Source organism: Melospiza georgiana, chromosome 3, assembly GCF_028018845.1.
Source record: "Melospiza georgiana isolate bMelGeo1 chromosome 3, bMelGeo1.pri, whole genome shotgun sequence".
Classification (NCBI taxonomy): Eukaryota; Metazoa; Chordata; class Aves; order Passeriformes; family Passerellidae; genus Melospiza; species Melospiza georgiana.
In genome coordinates this window covers 95,479,403-95,501,685 of record NC_080432.1, presented here as the reverse complement: position 1 = coordinate 95,501,685, position 22,283 = coordinate 95,479,403, and the positions used below count along the sequence as shown (strand labels likewise).

General features: G+C 36.5%; 1 protein-coding gene across 16 annotated transcripts in view; it reads right to left on the bottom strand.

Annotated features, from left to right (window-relative positions):
• Window positions 1-22,283, bottom strand: part of MYT1L (myelin transcription factor 1 like) — a 302,310-nt gene that overhangs the window by 45,303 nt on the left and 234,724 nt on the right. For 9 of the 16 annotated variants that reach the window (XM_058019588.1, XM_058019587.1, XM_058019591.1 and 6 more), the window contains 5 exons: window positions 17,120-17,367; window positions 14,615-14,851; window positions 12,818-12,939; window positions 12,393-12,455; window positions 11,826-11,894 (listed from right to left, as the gene is read on the bottom strand). In XM_058019588.1, coding sequence (XP_057875571.1) covers window positions 11,826-11,894; window positions 12,393-12,455; window positions 12,818-12,939; window positions 14,615-14,851; window positions 17,120-17,367 — 739 coding nt within the window. The remainder of the gene's footprint in view (window positions 1-11,825; window positions 11,895-12,392; window positions 12,456-12,817; window positions 12,940-14,614; window positions 14,852-17,119; window positions 17,368-22,283) is intronic. The other 7 variants (XM_058019597.1, XM_058019593.1, XM_058019595.1 and 4 more) reach the window with 1 other exon arrangement.

Sequence of the window (22,283 nt, the reverse complement as noted above, 5' to 3'; positions counted from 1 at the left end):
AAGGCAGTGCAAGTTTGGTTTATACTGTAAGCATCTCACAAAAGAGCTGCATCAGGTTTGCAGTCTGAGAGCTGCAGGAGAAGTTTCCCAAGCAGCTGCACAGTGCAGGGAGGCTGGATGTTCCAGCCAGGAATAAAGGGTTGTGCAGGACAATGGCCCATGTGGCTGCACACAGTGGGGCTCTGCTGTTCTTCAGGGCTCACAGCTCCCATGCACTGCAGAGGTAGAAAAGCAGCTATCAGTGAGACTCTAACTTTGCCTTACATGACTTTTACAAGAAGGCTTCCCACTGATTTTTCAAAGCAATAAACTTTTCCAAAACCACTTCCTGTTTTAGGTGCTTATAGGCACCTAAATAAGCACGTATTTACTGCTCCTTACTCTGATTTCTAATTGAATTGGTTAGTGTTGATACAGACCTTGTCTAAACTTTAATACTTTTCTTTTTCCAGGCTGGTGAGCAAGAACCACAACTTTCTATTATCAGAATGCATGTTTATATCTTTTAGTCAAATTCTGCCAAAATATTTTTTAAGAAATCACTATCCTTGTAACCATTCCTGCTAAATAAAAGCCCTTTGCCAAGGACTTGGAAGAATATTACATGGGGCAGGAACCTATCTGCAACACAAATTCTCTGTTTTGATTAGCTCCAAGGTTGGGATCCTCAGCTATACATAACACAGAATAATATCTTCATTAACCTTCTTGCATGAAGTAGAGATAGGTATAATTCTACTCAGCACCCATTCAGACACAGAAAAACCACTAATTTCAAGATGAATACTGGATCACAGGAAGGTCAATTGTGGAATAAGTTATCCAGCAAATGACATCTTAATGTCTGAAATGTCTCTCATAGACATGTCTCTCATACTGCCACTTCCCAGTACTTATAGTTGTCAATTGTATCTTTTGCACAGAATGTAATCCATTGGCAGTGTCTCTAAAAACAGCCAATTCCCCCTTTTCATGGTGAGAGAAGTTTGTGAGAAAAATCACCCCTTGAATAAGTATCTTATTCATTACATTTACTTTACCTTTGAATGGAAGTATCTTCATTGACATGAACAGATAAAAAGTTTTTCTTAGCCTTTAAGACAATCCCACTTCCTTGGGAATTTTAAGATGGAATAAAAATATTTTTGAAAATGTTCTTGATTATGTAAGACCTTATATGAAGATATGAACACATCTGGTCAGTGGTACATTAACATTCACAAGAATTTTGCAAAAATTTGAGATATGTGGTCCTAATGTGTTTACTTATTACAATTTGTATATCAGCAGCATTTACTCTGGCTTCAGAAGTGTTAACTAAAAATTTGTAAAAATTAGATTAAAATCAGTTAAATTATTATTAAACATAATATTCTGGACAATAGTTTTGCAGATATAAATATAAAATTTGCAGAACATTTTGCATTGAATATCAGTAATTTTTAATTTACAGAGGCTTATTGTATCAAATAGAATCCAAAAAAAGTTAAGAACTTCCTTACCAATACTTGAATAATTAAACTTTAAAAATATTCTTTTCTTTATAAATGAATAGTGATAGGACTCTATCTATGACAGTATCAACCTGAAACTGGTTTTGTCAAATGGAAGAAGTGCAAACTCTGTGTGGAATTTGCCTTGTAATATTGTTCTCACTCCATTAAAAATATGCTACTTAAGGCAAGCTTTCAAAGTTGCAGAACATAATCTTGGATCTGAAGCCTGATAAAGATAGTGAGAGGTGTTCTATTGGCACAGTTGCCCAGGGATGCTGTGGATGCCCCATCCCTGGGGGTATTTAAGGCCAGGCTGGATGGTGTTGAGTAACCTGGTCTGGTGGAAGGTGCCCCTGCCCATGGCAGAGGGGTTGGAACTAGATGATTTTTGAAGTCCGTTCCAACCCAAACCTTTCTGTGATTCTTTGATTCCATCACTTAAAAACACTTCAGATTAGGTCTCAGTAAAAAATTAGAACCATCAAAGGGCTTTTCTGTGAATGGGAATGTTGAGGAATAAGCCTTAATTGGTTTAAAAAAATAAAGAAAAAAATTCTTAATAATTTCACTCTTTCATATTCTTCACACTCAAGCCACAAAAGTTGTATTTGGTGTTATTCAAAAGCAGGGCCCTTGTCCCTCATTCATGATACCTACACTTATAGAAAATACTTACGCTTTCCTGACAGATGTTGCTTGATTAGTGCATCAGAGTGCAACCACCACCTACAATGGTTCCTGGAGAAGCCTTGAGGAGAAACCCATGAGCTATCATTTTTAAAAATTATTCAGTTATTTTCATATAAATTTTTATGATTCCCCTGAAGTTTTTCCTCTAATTTTTTTTTTTACAATTCCTACTCATTAGGAACAAAACAATTTTTCTCTGCAGTGTTCAGCATATCTCTGCAGTGTCTAGCATAACCAACATTTACAGCTTTTAAATTAAAGTTATTTGTGAAATGCCCAGCAGTTACTGAATTCACTCCCCATTAAAGAATAACTCTGGGATTTAAAAGAAAAAAATACAAATATTTTAAAGAAATATTTTTTTTTATTCTTTACCTATTATCTGACATCATGTCTGATTCATTAATGAAATAGGGATTCCAATCATAGAGTCAAAAACGAATGTTTTTACCTATGAAATTTTTCTTTAGAATACTTTTGGTATGCACCATGTATTAAAGAAAAGTGCCAGATTGGCCTAGAAAAAAATAGTTTTCTACCTGTGAAAAAGAAAAGATAGTCTACTACTTGGTTTTCTTATAAACTGCATCTGTATGTTTTGATTGTTTTCCTATTTAATATAGAAGAAAAATTCTTGGGTATGTAATCTCTTCTGAATAATTTATAGTTCTTTTAACTGATCAAATGCTTTCATAATTACATTCCCATCAATTTGCAGTCTGAAAATTCGGAAACTAGGTTCTGTTCATCTTGGTGTACTGTTAACTCTGAAGCCTGAAGAAGGCATTTTAAGTATCACTGACTGACTACTTTACAGCTCATTATTTGAATGAAACTATGTAAATCTTACAGCTCTGGAAACTACATCTTAAATATAATTTATTCAGATTCATTTTTTGAAGGACCTGTCTTTTTTCCTTTTGTTTTCCACAGTCCAAAAAATACTACCTAATGACAGTAATGTACTTATACTTTAGTCCTCTGCCTCCTTATTACAGAAAACATGTACTGCTGAAGCTGAGTACAGTGCAAGCACAGTCAAGCATACAAAAATAATCAATGATGGCCAGTGGTAAAATACTGCTCAAAATTTAAGGTTGTTTCATACAACTGAGGCCATGCTGAAAGAGCACAGTGTTCTTATCTGTGGAAGGAGAGAAATCAACAGACTTTGAAGCAGTGGAAATTCTGTGTGTGTTAGGGTAGAAGAGCAGCTTTTACATGCAGATGAGCAAATGTAAATTCCACTTACTGGGAATACAAAAATATTGTAAAAGAAGATTATGATGAGGTGTTTATGAGGGATATGGGATATTTTAGAGATATAAAACATTGATATAGATACTACAGTGCTGCAAAAAATGTGCCACATAAAGTCCCAATAGCACTGAGATAAAAGTAAAGGGATGAATTTAACTGCATGGCAAAATCAGATGTTACTGTGCAGATACAGACACCACATAATCAAGTTAGCAACTGGCCATTTTAAGAAACCAAATAATGCAAGGAATTCTGTAACTTCAAAAAATTTAAATAAGGCAATCAAACATGAATGCTAACCCAAGAGAGTGGCTGAGGGCATCTGCCCAGATCATCACTGTTGTATCTTAGCGTAACTCTTCCAAAGGCAGCAGAGCTATGCTGATTTACACCAACTGAGGATCTGGACAATCATGTTTAGGACTTCAAGTGACAAAATTACTTTTATTTTTGAGTATATAGTAAAGGGTTTTGGCAAGTCTGACCAAACACAGAAAGTGCAAAACACTGCATTTTTAACTCCCCTTTTAGCAACTGTATAGTTTATGCAACTTCCCATGGGGATCGCCTCAGCACTTGGGATATACCACAGCATCATGTTGCAGATCTTTGCAGATCTGGATGGAATGAGCAATTGGTTATGATCTGTTGACTTGAAGCAAAAATGATCAACACCACAATGGGAGTCTGCACAATTACCAAATTGTGCCAAAGAAAAGACCCTTGAATTGATTACAAGCAAATGCCAGGCTGAATGCGATTAATTATGTAGGACAAGTTCAATGACAAAGAAGTATGACCAAACCCAAGGAAGACAGAGGCAACTGTACAAATGGAAAAACTCCAAGACAAGAAGGCCTTAGAGAGATCATCTGGCATATTAACACAGCTAAACAAATTCATTTATAATTAATCACAATTAAGTGCTCCTCTAGAATAGTTGCTTAGAAACTGCACAGTATGGCACTAGAATGACTGACAAGAGAAAAGTTTTGAAAATTAAAATAAACCATCAAACAAACATTCACACTGAAATATTTGGTGATTAGTGAAGAGCTAAGAACTAAGGAATGTATCTTCAAAACTGCCTAAGTTGTTATTGCAGACACTGAATTCCAATTTCAAAGTTAGGCATACAGAAGTTGCAGGGATGTGGATGTCCACCACTTACATTCCTTCTAAAACCAAAGACTCTTTAAGTCATACAGGTTGCTTTGAAAAAATTACTCTAATTCAGTGACTGTTCATCTGAATTGAGACTATTTTGGTAATAACTGAGTGGCAAATGGTTTTAAATAATGATTCAAATCCAAACAGTAAAAAAATACAAGCTACTGTTATCTTTTGTTTTGAATAATTAAGTACATAAAGAAACAGGCCATGAACTGTTTGGCTGTTGTAGATACCACTATGCAAAGGAAGCCTCTCATTTCAGAGGATTTCATAGTATCGACAACTGATTCTGCAAGATGCTTCATGCAAACAATTTTGTGCCTGCATGGAACATTTCACAGCATCAGAGATACTGAAATGCAGATGGCTTTTAAGGAGCTTTTTAGAGAGTACATGCTTTTAAGACTACCTCTGAGTAATGAAAACAATAATGAAGGGTCTTATGTAAACAAAACTCAAGAGTTTTCCATTTCAGAGACAAAAGTTGACAAACTTAAGTGAGAAAAATGGAATGACTCAACCTTACCAGAGTCTGAATGAGTTATTCTAACAGAGAAAAAAGCCCAGCCACTTCCATATGTAAAACTTATTGCGACTACAGAGATGAGGTTGCTGCAGATGATGGGTTTCTATACAAAGGACATTATCATAACACCACACAACATGAGGTTGGAAATGCTAGGTATAACCTACAGTGCCCATTTGAGTATTGAGAAGTGCAGGAACAGAGCCCAAGGTGTTCTGTTCTGGCCAGGCATGCATGCTGCCATCAAAGATAAGGTATCCAAGTGGAAATCTGCAATAAATACAGGAAACAAAAATGCAAAAAAAACCCACTGAAACCACATAAGATTCCTAATTTCACTTGGCCCAAGGATTGTTGAGCAAAATGGGAAAGATTTTTCCTTATAGGTGAACTAATAATTGGGGATCTATGTTCCTTGGTTTTGTTTTTAACAATTTAAATTAGACTAGCACACTAACTTGCAATTTAAGAACACATAATAAACTACAGTTTGTTCAGTTTTTTGTTACCACAACATTGCAGATAAATTAATAAAACACTATCATTTACAAATGGCTCAATCAAGCACTTTTTAGCATTTCTCCAAATACATCGCATCTGGTCCTTGCAATCACATTTCCTATACAAGTTAGCTAATGCATCAAGGAATTTCAAAAAGTGTCTGCAGATTCAAAAGATACATACTTAGCATCAAAGGAGTATTTCAGCTTAACACAAGATTACTTACTGGGCTCAACAACCTTAGTATTCAAGAAAAACCGTAATGACAACTTCTATAAGTTTCCATGTAGAAAAAAAAGGACAGAAACAACAGAAGTAAAAAGGTGAAAATAGGAATGGAAATGATTATTTCTCTTGCAGCAAAGAGTAATTTTCTAAGATAAAAGTGAGTGAAAGCTATATAATGGGTCTCAAGTCTTGCTGCATTCTTATAGGAGGACAGATGTAATCTCATTGGGAAAAGGGAAGGGGAAGGTGGGAAAGGGAAGGCAAGGCAAAGGATAATACTTTGTAGATGAAACAACAAATGCACATCCAGGAACTGAACAACCAAACACCTCAAGTAGAAAACACAGGATACAGGTGGAGAATTCACTCCAGAAGGTAAACAGAATTCTACAGGAATAACTGGTTTGAGTACATAAAGTGACTGTATATTGGGAGAGCCATCAAGGTTCAAATAGTACAGGCAGTGGTCAATGTCCAAGAATAATGTGGTTACCTATCTGAAGAGGGAAATGTTCCTGTGGTGTTTTACTAATATATCCTAATATTTTTTGTCTTTGCATTTTAAATTTATATTTGAAAAGGCCTATTTTTTACCAGATGCCTACAGCAAGGAGGAAAATACTACTCTTTTCCATAATATTTTTTTTTTTATTGATCAGAATAAAAACAACAGAAGTTTCTCCATTTCTGGGAGGATGCTTCTTCTTCCCAGTTCTTGCTGAGTAAATTGCAGTAAAATCACATCAGTAGAAATAAATAATAGATAATATATTAATATAGAAGAGCTTCCCTAGAAGTGTGAGGTAAGGATATCCTTTCTGTCACGAGAACACTGTACTGCATGGAGTTGTTTTTCAAGAAGAATCATGGCTAACAGTGAGAGCTTCAGAGAAGCTCACTTTTCTATGTGAACACTGCCAGGGTGACACCTCTGGGAACAAGGAGATGAGTGAAAGAAAGTTAAGAGAAAGAGTAGAAGATCACCAAGAATATGGAAATCACTGTGGCAGAATGGAAAAAAGATGGAGGAACAGAACAGAAATTCTGACTCTTACTTTATTGCAGAGAACATGCAAAAATAGACTGAACTCATCACTTTGAGTTAAGAAGAGATGTGGGCAACAAAAGTTCTCAGGCTTCACTGTAGTGAGGGAGAGGAGGCTGCACTCCTCCCTCAACAGGAAATACCACAGGACATCCACCACAGAAAACAAGAAAATCCACACAGATGCCTTGGGACTGAAAGACTGGGCATACTACAACAGTATCAGGAAGTATCCAAACTTGAGGGCACCTGGTTGAACTGCAAATCTTCCTGAGGATCAGATTCTGCAGAATAAGCAATAATGGGATTTTCTGGCAGAAAACTGACTGAAGACAACAAGGGTAGATGTTGAGGATGGGATATTAAGTTCCATAGTAGATCACGCTAACACTTATTTACCTATATACATAAAGTATATACATATATATGTGTGTGTATATATATATCAATGAACTTTGAAAAACTGTGATTATCTTTACATCAAAGTAGAACTAAGTAGAAATAAGTTTGTCACTTTCTGGGAGTCCCTGGTACCTGAGTTCTCAGGTTCCCACATTGACAGGACACCGAGTAGAAATTCCCACAGTTGGTCAGCTGTGTTTTAACTGGGATCGATTTACTGATGAACAAAATGTGTCCTTTTAAAACAAAAATTAATTCTAGCTTTGGATTGTTTGGATTTTTCACTTTTACTTGTTTTGAATAAGATTTAAAGTGCTTCAAAATGCTTTTAACAGTATTTATAATTCCACAATGGTATTACAGTTTAGAAGTAATCGCAACTGTTAGAAAAATCTGCTGTGATAAGGAATAAATAAAGAAAACTGATAAAGAAAGGCCCCTTGGTAAGATCACACTGAATGTAATTTATGAATACTTTAATATTGGTAGCTGTCACTGGGTGGACTGTTAACTGCTTTCCCATCATAGTTAACTTTACTCATCAATATAGTGTTCCTAGGTCCTTTAAAAATTAGTTGTTTTTCACAAGTACTATAACCAAAATCTTAATACTGGAAAAGTTTGGTTCCCTGCCAGATATTGATTTCTCCAGACAGCTTTAAAGCTGTCAACCCCCTTTGGTTTTTTCCTTTTTTTTTTTTTTTTTTTTTCCCCAGCATAAGTAACTGAGAATTAAAGCAGAAGATATTGTTCTGTTATTTGGAGATCATTGACCAGGCTGTAACTGCTTTAGTCTGCTGACAAACTATGCACAAAGGCTCTCACTTTCCTATTTGAGCTTCAGGCAAAAATAAAAAATTGTGCAATCTGCATGGTAAACCTGAGTGAGAACCCTTACAGATGAGAAGCACGGGTGGTAAGGAATAATTATGCTGACTGACCCTGGAACAACTTAATTTAAAATTGCAACATTATTATTCTGAGAGCCAGGAAATGTGAGCAGTGGAATCTTGGACCACAATTTCCAAAAGGCAATACAATAAGCATGACTATTAAGCAAAACATTTCTCTGACCTTGTAGGGTTCTTATATTATTTTGATTGTGAATATTATATTAATGATATTATTATTAATGATTTGAAGTGTCTGCTATTTTGTATTTTAGTTGGGGTACAAAAAAAAAAATCTGAGTTAGCAAAATTCCAGTTGGAAAGCTACATTATACATTATTTGTATGTGCTGTAAAATACACAGAAAGAGATAATGTATCAGTAAAATGTGATATGAAGGCCTTACCAGCACATGTGTGACATTTGATTTGATGGTAAAGCCAGAAACATGATGCCTGTGCTGTTCTATCAGTTTTTCTACTACACTATCAATTGTTCTCTGTACCCTGTACATTAAACAAGTATTTGCCAAGAATTTAAAAAAGGCTGAAATCTTTACAGAAGAATGGAAAAAACTACACTGAAAACCTGAACAAGGAATAAAAAATGAAGAAGAGATGAGAACAATATAGACTGGTAGGGAAAGGACAGAAGGGATCTCAGCTTGGGTTATAGGCAAAAAATGTGTATACATTTCCCTCTACAGCCTGGGGCAGGAGCCAAAGCTCCTGATTCTCACTACTCTTTTGCTGTCAGCAAACATGTGTGAAACATCCCAGCAATGCTCCCCATCTCCTCCTGCCAGTCCATGCAGATCACTGAAGCTTCCAGACACCAAAATGTCCCATGGTGGCTGGTGGCCTGACAGATGGCCAGCAGTATCCCATATTATTGAATTTCTGCTTCTTTTCAGCTTCTGCTTCCTCATTTTAGAAACAAGGAAATTATAATCCCAGAACTCAAACACAATGTAAATGAAGTACTTCACAGTGCAAAAATTTCAAAATCAAATCCTCTTATGTGGCTTTGGTTTAGCTGCTTTGTGCATGCACGTTCCATTTACATGATCACATCTTCTTCCATCTTAAGCAGAGAACAAGAGCATAAATGAGAGCTGTGTAAAGGATGCTGCCATCCATAGGACTCCTACTTCCCTGCTTTCAAATATATGTGGGAAATGCTAAGATGCTTTATTTCTGTCTCTGTACCAACCTCACAGGATATAGAGACAGAGGACAATAAAAATATAAATGTGATGAAGGCAGGAGATGGGCTGATCAGACAAGGGAGCTTGAGACAGGGAACAATGTAGAAATAATGATGAAGGAAAAGGAAAACACGACAGAGTAAATGGGCCAAGTGGAAGCTGGGACTTCCCAGAGTTTTGGGATAGGAGAAAGGACATTATGACTGCTCTGAAACTGGACTCTCCTGCTTTTTCTGCAGAGTTCATCCTTTTTCACAAAGGAATTTTTTTCACAAAAGGTCAATTGCATTACATAGATCTGCTAAATTCCCATTACTCCAAGCAAATTCAAGGGTTTGAACATATAGAGTTCTCTACAATGTGAAGAACTGACAAATCGAGTCCGAAAAGTATCCAAGTGAGCAATCAAAATAATATACCTAAATTTCTGGTTTAAAATGAGGATAATAACAACCCTATTTACTTTAGAGTATAGCTGCAGATGAAAAAAAAATTCTTTCATAACTAAATAACTAAATTTATTAGGAAACACTCAGATGTGATGGTAGTGACAAATGTGTGAGTGAATTAATAGGTCTATCTTCAGAAGGCAGTTTGAGAAAACTGGAGTGAATCAAAGACAGGGCCTCACAGAGGATAATAAAGGAAAAGAGAAGAAATTAATTAGTTGCTTATGCAATGATTACTATCTTCCCTGTTCAATGATTTTTGTTGATTTGTTATCCTGTGGAAAAATGTATGATCAGAAAACAAGGAATTGCCACATAGTGCAAATACAAAGGAGAACTGAGTTAAGAAAGCCTGCTTAAAATTCTGTCATTTTGAAACTTAACAGAGTTTTATATGTTCAACTGGTATAATGGCAACTGCTAAATTAATAATTTATGCTAATGAATAATAAGTAATAGATTTTAAACCTAAAAATATTATTTTAACTTAATCTTGCTTTTTGCTTAGGAAAAACTTGAAAAAAGTAGAGAGAGTGGCATGATATAGAAATGGGATCTCAAGTTAAGGTGTTTTGGGGTTCTTGTCTTCCTGGTTTCTACCAGGCAGTCTTGACTGCAGATGTTTGAGAAAAGCAGAGGAGATGAAGTAATTCAGAAACAGCTTCCTAAGATAAGTAGAAACCTTATGAAGGGTTTGCTTAAAATATTCATGCTGCCTCAAGAGTCTTGAGTGTGTTTTGCTTATGCATTCACATTTCCTCAAACTTCTACCATTTGACCCATCCCAACCCAAAATCCAGGTCCAAATCTGAGTTTCTCTGAGGTACACATCTTTCTCTACTTACACTTAAATGTTTTCCCTGATCTCATTTACATCCCCTTTTGCATATCACATATTCTTCTGGCAGGATATATCAGCATGACCTAAACTAATAGTTGCAAAACATTATTTTTTACTTTGTGGGAAATCAGCCCTAAATTTTGCATGTATTGTTTACCTCTAGCAACTAAATTAAGTAAAACTAGAGAGCAATTTTACTCCAGCAGTTTTCTCATGCTTGCTTTCTTATTTTTCCCACGGTTAACATCAAGAGTTGTTTCAGTTTTTTTGATCAGCATATGTACTGAATTCAAGAAACGTGTTGTAAAAACAGAATACTGCTAAGCAGTATGGCAGCATGTGGTATCCATTCATTCTTTCCCTACTGAATTTTCCTCATTTCTAGTGAAAATTTGTCCAACTTAACCACATTGCCAGCTCAGGAGCATTGCCCTGTCATAGCACTAATAAATGCTATAGTTCTTCCACACAGAGAGTTGCAGTAGAGCGTATGTGCAGGAAGACAGAGCAAAGCTAAGTCTCATGATCCTCTAGCGTTCATAGTTCAAAATTGTTACTCCAAAGAACTGAAAGGAATGGCAAAGATCCCATTTTAAGCAGGGGATAACTTAGTAAACATTAAAAAAAACATAGTCACATGAGAAACTGCATTAGGCTGGCAGCAATGATATGAACCTGGGGAAAATTATGCAAGCGTTTGGGAAAACCAAATTGTTCTCCCTCCAACTGTGTCTGAGAAACTGCAATGCTTTACTGCTTGTGTAATCAGAAGTGTTTCATCAGTCTAATTGTATGGGAATTTTCTGTTCTAACTAGCAAACAGAAAGTTTAGAAAAAAATTGAAAAGGAATTCAAACATTAAGCTGAAATTCCAGAAGTTCTGTCTTTTGTCCATGCCTGTCACCTAATGGACACACAAAAGGACATAGCAGGTCAACAGACTTATGTACAGAGCCCCCCTATACGGAATTTCTAGAGACTTCAATACATGTTCCAATCAGGACCAGCCCCTTGTGCAGCGGCTCTCCAGACAACATTTCTAATTTCTGATACAACTTTACACAATTTGCGGTCAAATAAATATGTACAAAGAAAATATTTGTTCTTTATATCTTACTTGAGTTCTTGTGAGCTTGTGGCCAGCATACTCCGAATGCTTTTGTCAGCCAAGGGACAGCCAGATAAACTGTAAGACATGGCAGGACATACAAGTATGTTAATCTTCTCATTAACTGAACACTCCCAAACAAACACAACATAAAAATTAAAAAGTAAAAGTTTGTAATGCAGAAAAGCGATGGGGCAAGTGCTGTAATATTGAATTCCGTAATATAGTTAACCCTCTGAATATATTTAGTTATCAATATTACTTCGAAAATTACATACTGTAAATGTTCTTGTTTGTTTGTTTGTTTCTCTATGAACTAGAAAAATATAACAAAAATATTGGAGATTCCTGGGTTAACTACTTAAATGCTTAAGGAATAGTTTGGAAATTTTAGTAATCTATTTAAAAATAAAAGACGTTTATACAACACACAAATTAGCATGCTTTTAAGATCAACATATATTACTCAAAGGGTTAACACATAGTTCAACGTTTTACTTTGACAGCATTGTTGAGGTAAGCTGAAAACAATAAATTGAAAAGACAGAATCCACCATGAAAAAAATGAAGTCACACCTTCTATGTGAGGCGTAATTACCAGTCACATGACCACTCCCATCACACCCTGGTGTTGGACATCTGCCACCAAACAAAAACAAAAACAGCCAAAATAGTAAGTATGTTTAAAAAAAAGCTTTTAAAAGTTTCATTGTTTCCAGTTTAGCTGCAATGACTGCAAGGGGTTTTAAGCATCCTAATCGAAAAGCTGCAAAATGAACAGGTTTAAATGAAAATGGCGTCTCCATACAATATAGCATCATTAAGAACAAGCAAATACACGTTAGCTTATCACTTTACTTAACTGGCAGTTTGAAACATTTATATGCTGCAAATGTTGCATGCTCATACTGCAAGGCGTATATGTATTCGTTGGTTTAAAAAAAGACAAAGAGAGAAAAAGTTAAAAGGAGATAAATAATTTCACCTCACATTATGCTTACGTTATTAAATCCTTTTTGCTCTCTTTGCATTGAGGGTATTTGGGTTTAGGACTTGGGATTGTAACTTCACCAGGATACCTTCTTTCTTCAAGTGCCTCTTGGAAAGGATCCAAATCTTCCGGCTACAGGCAAATATATACATATTAATTTCAGCTAGAGAAGGTCACAACTTACACAAAGTAATGCAAAGCAGAGTCATCAGATGGTATCTCCTTTTTATCCTATTCTGACATAGAAAATTATTGAAATTATTTTATATTCTTTCATGTATTAAACTTTTGAATAATATTTAAATATTTTGATGAAGACTTCACAATATGTGAAATAAATAATTTATTTAATTAGAAAAAACTAAAAAGGAAAAAAATCTGGCTTTTTCTGTAGCTGTCATATTATTTTTCTCTAAAGACTCAGGTCTCTTCTCTAAAGTCACTGTACAACAGACGAAAGGCAAAAAGAAACATCTTATGCATCAAAAAGCCATCTTAAATAGCATTTTTAAGGATTTAGAACACCTCAAAGATGAAAGAGAAGCAATCCTAACATCTACACACAGAATCTCAGTCTGGGATGAATCTCAATGGATCTGTCTGGCAAGACAGAATGATATAATTTGTAATTAACATTAGTGATGTTCAGAAATTCATACCTATCTATCTCAGGAATGCAGTGGCTGAATGCAGGGATTCAGGGATTCCTGCAGATGGTGCTATAAGCAACATAGTAGAAGTAGGGAGTTCTTTGAAAAAACATGCTGCTTTACCTCACATTTCCTTGATAGTGACAGATTTCCTGCCAACTTCAGGGAAATTATTAGCAAAACTGTACTATCAAAGCTAGAATGCATTCAGGCTACCTACTGAAAATGCCACATCGTTGTATATTTCAAAGACACTGAGAATTGTTTTATGGTTTAATTAAAATTGGCAAGAGATGTACTAAACTCAAATGATTAGCTTAATTTTTGGCTATAAACCAACTAGAAGTCCTCAGACAAGTAAATTGAATTGAGTGCAGGATTTTAAGCTGCAGAATGGAAAAGGGTTAAAACCTGTCAGAAGAAAGCAGCATCACTGAACCTTGTCAGCAGACCTCTTCAGTGTCCTGTTTATTCTGTTTTGAAAAGCAGTAAAAATTCACTGACATATTTCCTTTATTTGCCTCTTCTGTTTAAAGGGTTTTGCTGCTGTCTTGGTATTATAAGTAGAAAACTAACACTGATTTCTTATATCCTTTCTTTCTATTTTTGAGAAAAAGTATTTCATTAATGCAGGCCCTTACACAGAGCTATCAAGAGCATATAAGTAATCTAGAAGATTAGTTGAAATAGTTGAAAGCTTACATTGTACTCTGCTGCTTTGTTTAAATTGATTTCTAAGTAATACAGGCTTTCAAATAACACATCATTTATGGTTTTCAAATTCAGGAGAATATCTTGTCTTCAGAGCTGATTATCCCAGTATTGCACGGTTATGTCAACTTCCTTATACAGAGTAACATAATCTGGATATAGCAAAGCATCTTTACTGCAGAAAATATTTGTTAACAAGATGATGCTGTTAGAAAACATGATTCACATTCATGGTTCAAATGTTGTCTTATGGAACTTAGTCACAGATCAGATGTGTGCCAGCATGATATAGTCCTAAAGATTAACCACCAAAAAGTCCTTTTTGTAGAAAACCACCAGTTTTGTCACATACTAATTTTGCTTCCTATTTCCCTCCAAATTCCAGAAAATTAATGAATTACCAAAATTAGACTGCAACAAGAACTATATAGATGAAAAAGACATACATTAATTTCTTTGGAATCATCTTCATCTATCCTACTTGGCTTCATTTTAGTGTAGTCCACTGGCAAGTCCCAGCAGTCACCCTCATTCAGTTGGTAACAGCGGTTGTTCATCACGGCTTGTCGTTGTGGGGACATTGGCTCCAGTGGGGTCAAAATGGTGCAGCAGCCATCTCGCTGCCTCTGCTTGTTCATGCTCAGATCCAACGTCCCATTTTCATCGACTTCCATATCAGGATTCTGTCAAAATAAGAAAAATATTGTTAATTCAGCTTCACACTGGCAAACTGCTACCTCTTCTTCAATCTGATTGCCTAGCAGAATGATAAAATGCTTTTCCATTCCTGTATAGATTGTAAGCATTGAGCCCCCTCCTACACATAGCATGATGCTGTTACACAACATTAATGCTGTTAAAGTAGATTTCTTCCCCGAATGGCTAATTTGATGTTTGGGGGAAAAGGGGAGAGTCTTCAGTACCCCTCTTGCCACCCAGCACATCAGTACAAAATCTGATATATAAAGGAGAATGCTCTAAAGGTATTTTCTTGCCATTGTCTTTATGTTCTTGATTTATTCTGTGACAGGTGAAGTAACCTGTGAGGTAACATCTGCATAATTCTTGCTTTCAGTCCTGGCATGCATCTGGGTGATTAGAGAAACAAAAAACAGCTAACATCAAATAATTTTTGTTTCTTTTCTTCTTTTACATTAGCAGTCAGTGCTTGAATAGATAATGTCAGAAAACTAAACAGGGAGGCTTGGTACCAAAATAAGTCCTTTTGGAATCCATTTGTCAATGAGGAAATGCATTTAAGTTTCACAGCTCCTTCCCTGCAGATGAACACGTATTAACAATTCATGCATCTATTCTGATAATAATTGGTTCCAATTTCTGTGACAACTGGTACTGTGAAAAATGGGATGAGTATGGGCTCCTTTGCAGAAACAAACAAGTGTTGACTATTATATTAGATAAGGAGAAATAAGATCTCTTAAAATGAGCACAAAATTAAAAACCTAAGGACAGATAACATAAAAAGGCCCATAGAGAATCCCTCATGTTTCCAAAAATGAAGTGTTCCATGAGATATTTGGTTTCAAAATGAATGTGAATCTGGCTGACTCCTTGTATGTCTGGTGACTTTCTTTCCTCTTGAGTAACAACAGAGCTGCAGGAAACCACTGCAAATGCAAATCTCTCTTTCTGAATTACTGCCTTTTGTTAGAGCTTATATCTAATTGCTGCTATCTGGCTAATTTAATTTAGAAAGTATTTGTTTATCTCCTCAGACTCATTCCTTCAGCTGCATTATAGTGACACATTAGAAAAGAGGCCCTTTCTGGCTTAGACGCAGAAGATTTTCAGCATTGTGTTCTAACTTCTCACATCATAATGAATAGAGAAGAACTGCATTTATTTACATGATAGAAAGAGTTTTCCCTCTTGAACAGTACTAAATCAATTAATATAAAAAGCAGCATTTGAAAACAAAGTCCATTCTGGCTTGGAGCGTCAGTATTACTAATACTTTCTGCTACAGGTTTAGTTTGTTATGAATGATCATAGCAAGAGGTGGTTTGCAAAGAAAGGGAAAGCAAGCCTTTGTCTATAGGAGAACAGAACATGTCTGCCAGCTCAAAATCTCTCTTCAAGCAGAATAAAAACGTTTCCTCTGCACTGCATCTGTCTGCTCAGCCATCTAGTGGTCTCCTGTAGGCAAAACTGTACTGTTTGCTTGTGCATGTTTAATACTCATTTTTGAACAGCTATCAGAGCCAAAACTTTAAAGTTAAAAATGAAATCTCCTAAATCTTTAATGAATGTTAATAGTGCCCTGTTTTTTTTTAATACAGAAAGCATAATGACAAAAGCTTTTATTTGTATCTGTGATGGCCATTTTATAATATACTGAGGCTGTATGAATATACAGTACAGGAGTCACCCTGCAAGACTGTTATGCACATTTAAGTCACCTGTACTGGAGAATTTGTGCATTTCAAATATATTATGCATTGACTTAAGAACTCTGGTATCACAGACAGGCAAGAAATTATACAGCACCAAAGATTTTTCTGCACTGAATTTTACAAGCTTAGGTCCCATTTGTGACTGTTAAATGAAAATGCAGAGTTAAATCTTAATCCTTCTGCCAAATGTATGAACCAGACTTTCAAAAAAAACCAATACCCAAACAGCAGTGAAATTAGTACCACTTGAGCAATCCAAACATCTTTTATAATTATAGTAAGAAAAAAATTTAAAAAAGGAGTACATGGTATTGGTATCATTAGTTTATAAAGCATCATGGTTTCCTGTGATACTTGTGAGCCATTTGTATCTTCCTTTTGGTATTTTTCCTCCCTGCTTTAGCACAGCCACCAGACTATGTTAATTTTGAGGGGAAAAAAAGGCAAGATGTATTAAAGCTTTTCTCTCAATCAGGGTCACAGAGCAAGTACAGTTAAGAGAAATCTTCATCAACAAACAGATTTACTAATTTTTACCCTTGCACAGAGATCCTGAGGCTTAGTGGAGAGGTTCTGAGGCATCTCCCTGCAGCGGGTGGAGAGATTCAGAATAGCAGTAGCAGCCATGTGTGCTGCCTCCATGTCATGAGTATAATCAAAGCTGCTCTTGCTGCAGGTACTGCTGGCACTGCTGCCTCCACCACAACTCATATTGCTGCTGCTGCTAGGAGCATAACTGCTTGTTGTGCTGCTGGTTGGACTTGAATTCTTACAGTAGCGTTTAGCTGTGGGAAGAAATATGACAAGGATGACTCAAAAGAAGGAGCATTCTGCATAAGTGAAGAGGAAAACAAACTGCTGGAGGTGAAATTTATAATGAGGAACAGTAACCAATGCCAAAAAAAAAAAAAAAGCCCGCAATAAGAATGATGGCTGTATTTCTTGATTTCTGTCTGTGAGTTTTATATGCTACATGTGTGAGACCATATGAAATAACCTCCTGTAAAAATCTGCATGACATGATCATGAATTGTTCTGACAAACAGGCTGGATTTATAAAACAATAAAAACACAGAAACACTGCTTTTACCCCACATATATAGTCAGACAAAAGGTACAATCTGCTCAGCTCATTCATTTTTATTAATGACAGGCAATGTAACACTATGGGACCTTTTCCTATTTACATGAGGAACTGTTAGTTTAAGGCCTAGAACTCCCCAGAGTTACTGGAGAACAAACCCACTTCAAGGCTGATGAGCTTGGCCTCTGGGCCACAGCACCACCCATATTTCCTCAAACACCTCATGCTTCCTAAAAACTTAATTTCCTCCTACACCACAGGCAAATATGGCACTGGCCATCCCAAAGACAAGAGCACGAGAGGAGAAAAAAGGTGGTGGTCATGTGCTAGTTTTACCATGACTTGCACAAAGGCAGAAGCAATGGCTGTTTAAATGGCAACAACAGGAACAAGTGAAAAATCCTCCCCTCCCCCTTTAAACAACCTGAGCACCTACAACTCTTCACAAAACCAGTAAGGACCAGAAATACCCTTCCCTGCTCCCACTGCAGTGATGCCCAGCTGTGCTCTGACTGACACGAGCCACAGGTGGTCACAGAAGAGCCAAAGCACTGACAGTGCTCAGGTCCAGCCTGTCTAAACACAAGGCAGCACCGCGGCTGCTTTTAAGCAATGTTCCTTGCAGCCAAAGGTATTACAGCAGTAAGGGCAAGCAGCCCTATTAGCCCACTTATTTCCCCAACCCTCTTCCCAGATGAGCTGTTTTAAGAGTGTTTGTAAAAATGTAAGAAAGTGTGAGCTCGTCTCCCAAATGTAGAAGTTTATGTATTTTCAGAAAAAAAATAAAAGTCAAGGTCAGAGGATACATCCATGCATATTACAGCACCTACTTCCCCTTAAGATGGAAATGTATACTGCAGAGATCATACCTTATAGCACAGTGTAACAATAACCAACTAGCATGCTGATAGAGAGCTACACAAAAAAGGTCAGGCCCTAGACAGAGCTCTTCCGTGATGGGCTCCATTTAAATGCCAGGCTCTTCTCTTGTATTTGTCTGAACAGACATACATATAATAATCTGCTCCCATGAGCACAGCCCATTTGTGAACCATGGGCTGCTTTGGTAGGCAGACAGGGTTCAAAAGAAGAATCTGAAAGCAAAATGTCTCTGCTAGAGCTTATGTCATCTTCCTTTCTCTAAAGAACTGAAAAAAAATCATGGCATTATTTTTACTGCAAAGGAAATAGTGTTTTACTTAAATCATAACAGATGGAGTTTTCTCAGGAAAGCCACATAATGCACAGGGTGTGATTTTTTTTAAGTGAAGTGAATGCTAAACATTCATCACATTTTTTTTTGTTTTGAACACATAGTAGCACTACACTAGCAGGCTATCCACTAATAATAAATTTGTGAACTGTTCCTCAAGAGTTTCATTATTAATATAGTAGTCAGTGGTGGTCATTAAAAATTCAGCATTTATCCATTGTTACTTTGTTACAGTATCCAAGACACGCAAGAATTTTCCTATACTTAAGGAAGCAAGTGATTGAATAATTCAGTTTTTACTGTGTTATGTCAACACAGCAAACACTCTATACCACTGAACTTGCCAAATTAGAACTATCTTATAAATATCACAAGAACAAATAAGACTTTTGTAATTTTCAAGAAATTTTAGTCTTGTTATAGCAGGTCACATTTAGACAGACATAAGAGACATATTACATGTGAAATTATATATATATATATATATATATGTATATGAGAATGCGTGCTAAAGAGAGGGAGGGAAAGAGGCAGCTTTTATACATAGGACTAACGACCAGAAACTCATGCAGGCTCTGATACAGACTCCTCTGTGGCCTTGGTCAAACTACATAATCCCTTGAATTCATTTTCTCTACAAACAGAAAGTTGCTTCTAAAATTTACTTGTGTTGTGATTCACTTGCAAAACACTTTGAAGATGTAAAGTGCTATAAACATGCTACACAATTATCAGCTTTCAGGTTACCAATAATTTAAGCAAAACTTACTTGGAGACAAACGGCCATGGTTATTTAACTTTACTGCAGCTGTACATTTGAAGATGAGTCACATAACCCAGATTGTTCATTTCACAGTAGCTTTTCAGAGAAACAAAGATCATCGACTTATAATGAATAAAATCAATCTGTTCACTAATGAAGGGAAAGCTGCATTGTTTCGATACCAGGTAGTTCTGCTTGATACAATGCCCACCCCTGTGGCACCAGGTTTACCAAGCTCTGCAGTCCATCTATGAAACCAGATGTGAAGAACACCTTCCCCATTAAAAACAGACACAGGTCTAACCAGCTGCATACCCAAACTGGGCCTCCATCAGATTATGCCCAGGGGCTTATTACAAAGAACCTCTCAAAGTCTAAAGGCTTCTCTAAAGTCTAAAGGCATTCTCAAAGTCTAAAGGCATTAACAATGGGGGAGTGGGAGAGATCCCAAACACAAAAAAGACAAAACTAAGGTATTTGGACTGGAATTCAGTTCTGCCCAGGCACCTTCATTCCCAATATGGTCTAAATACTGAATGTTTTAGTAAATTAATTACAGTTTCAACACTTTTTCTTACTTGTACAATAAAAGATTCATCTCACCTAATTTCAGGTACCTGACCTAGTCATTATAGGCTTCCTACACAGGCAGTGGAAGAAAATAGGAACGTTCAGGCCATGATTCACCAGACCAGTTTTAAACAAGCACTTCAGGAAAAGATTAACTAAATCAGAGAAGCATCTACCCTTCTTGAATTTGAAAGGAGGCACCAGACTCAGCTGTTGGTGCTAACATTACAAAACTCTGAACATAGTCAGATGAATCCCACTCATAACATTTTCCAGTGTTTTGATAGTATATGACCCAACCTATTGGTGGGATGACAACAATTTCTGCCATCACCTAAGTAACTGAAAGTGTTGCCATCACCACTGCCTGCTGTGTCCAGCTTGCCTATCTTTACTGCTGTGTACCATAATGCCAGCATCCAATACACTATGCATTTGGTTTCAAAGGAAAAACAAGCCCAAAAAAAAAGTTCTCAAGAATTACTAGATCACTCTACCCCAAAATCCAAAGTATACATTTTCTGTTTGTGTTTTAGTAAACTTTACTGTAAAAAAAATATCAAGGAAACAATTCAAAGGTGCTATTTATGTTCGTGCCACTCCCAACTCTACACTTACTGATATAATCCCTGATGATGAAAATACCATAGTAGTTGACAGTTAAAAAAGAATTGACATGTGAAGCTATTGATTTTTCATATCCTTAAGACTACTTCTCTCATACAGGCAGAACTAAAGCACTGTTTACCTGCACATTCCCCCCAAAACCTTAGATGTACTTTTGAGTTTTTCAGGATGACTTTTCAGAACTGAATCTGCTTTTATATAAACATGCTTTACTGATGTACATAATAGGTGTGCTCTGTGGACTGCCATGAAGTCTTTAGTAGCAATCATTAATTTTTTATATACAAATATAAAGCCATCTAAAAATACTGTGATGTTTTTTGAGGGGGCTCTTTTAAGTAAAGAGTCTCTTCCTGAAATCTCTTTCATATTCAGTTATCTACAATAACTTTCAGCAAAATCCCTGTTTCATGGAGATTCAGTGGCAAAATGCTTTAACAATTTCAGTGTGCCCAGGACTTCATCATTGTAAGAATCCAACTGATTTTCCTGAGCCAATTTAAGCCAAATATGTTGAAGTACATCTGAAATTTCAGGGATGTGAACACTAGAGGTTTCATCAAAATCACTAACAGGGAAAAGACGAACTCAAATCAGGCCCCACCTCTGGGACCATGTTGGCAGGTCCATCTGGCCAAACAGCACACACATCCCTTGGAACCAGGGGTGGTGTGCACTGTGTCCAGCACAGCCAGGAGTGTGGAACAAAGCTGTAGAGCAGCCTTTGCTGGCAGCCAACCCGCTCCAGCACTAAGAGGCTGCCAATGCTCCCAGCGCTTGCTACACCAGCATGAATCACAGGGATGCAGGGTCCCTCAGTCCCCTCTGGCTCACACCACTGAGCAGTGAAGCCACCTAGTCCCACTCCTATAGCCAGGAAAAACTCCTATTTATATCAAAGGAAGATAGGGGTGCATAAAGACAGTGACCTGCCTCAACACAGCCTTTTATTATTTAAGGCCACTGTAAACTTGTGCTTAATGTTACACGTATTTTCAAATTCTGGTGGTTTTGAGGAAAAGGGAAGTTTGTCATTATTTATTGAAAAAGGGGACTTAAATGAGAAAAATATGTATCTGTTGCTTATGCATCAGTAATTTGATCTGAAAATAAGCTTTTTCACAGGAACCCCAGCAGTATTGTGATGCTTTCCTTTCTGCAGGAGTAAACAATGCATATGCAATATTTAATACCTAATTTACCTTATACTAATGTATACTTATATTCTTCCTAACCACAGTTACAGTTAGTGCTTTACTTTTAATGCTGTTCAAGCCCTTATTCTGATAAAGACAAATAAGATGGAGGTATGAGGAAAAAAAGAGGTCTTTTACCAAAAATAAGTTTCCTTTCACAACCCTCTTCCTTTGTGCTATAATGCAAGAATATGTCTGTTAATTCTATGAGAAAGGAAAATATCCAAAATGTAAGACAGATGAAGGCA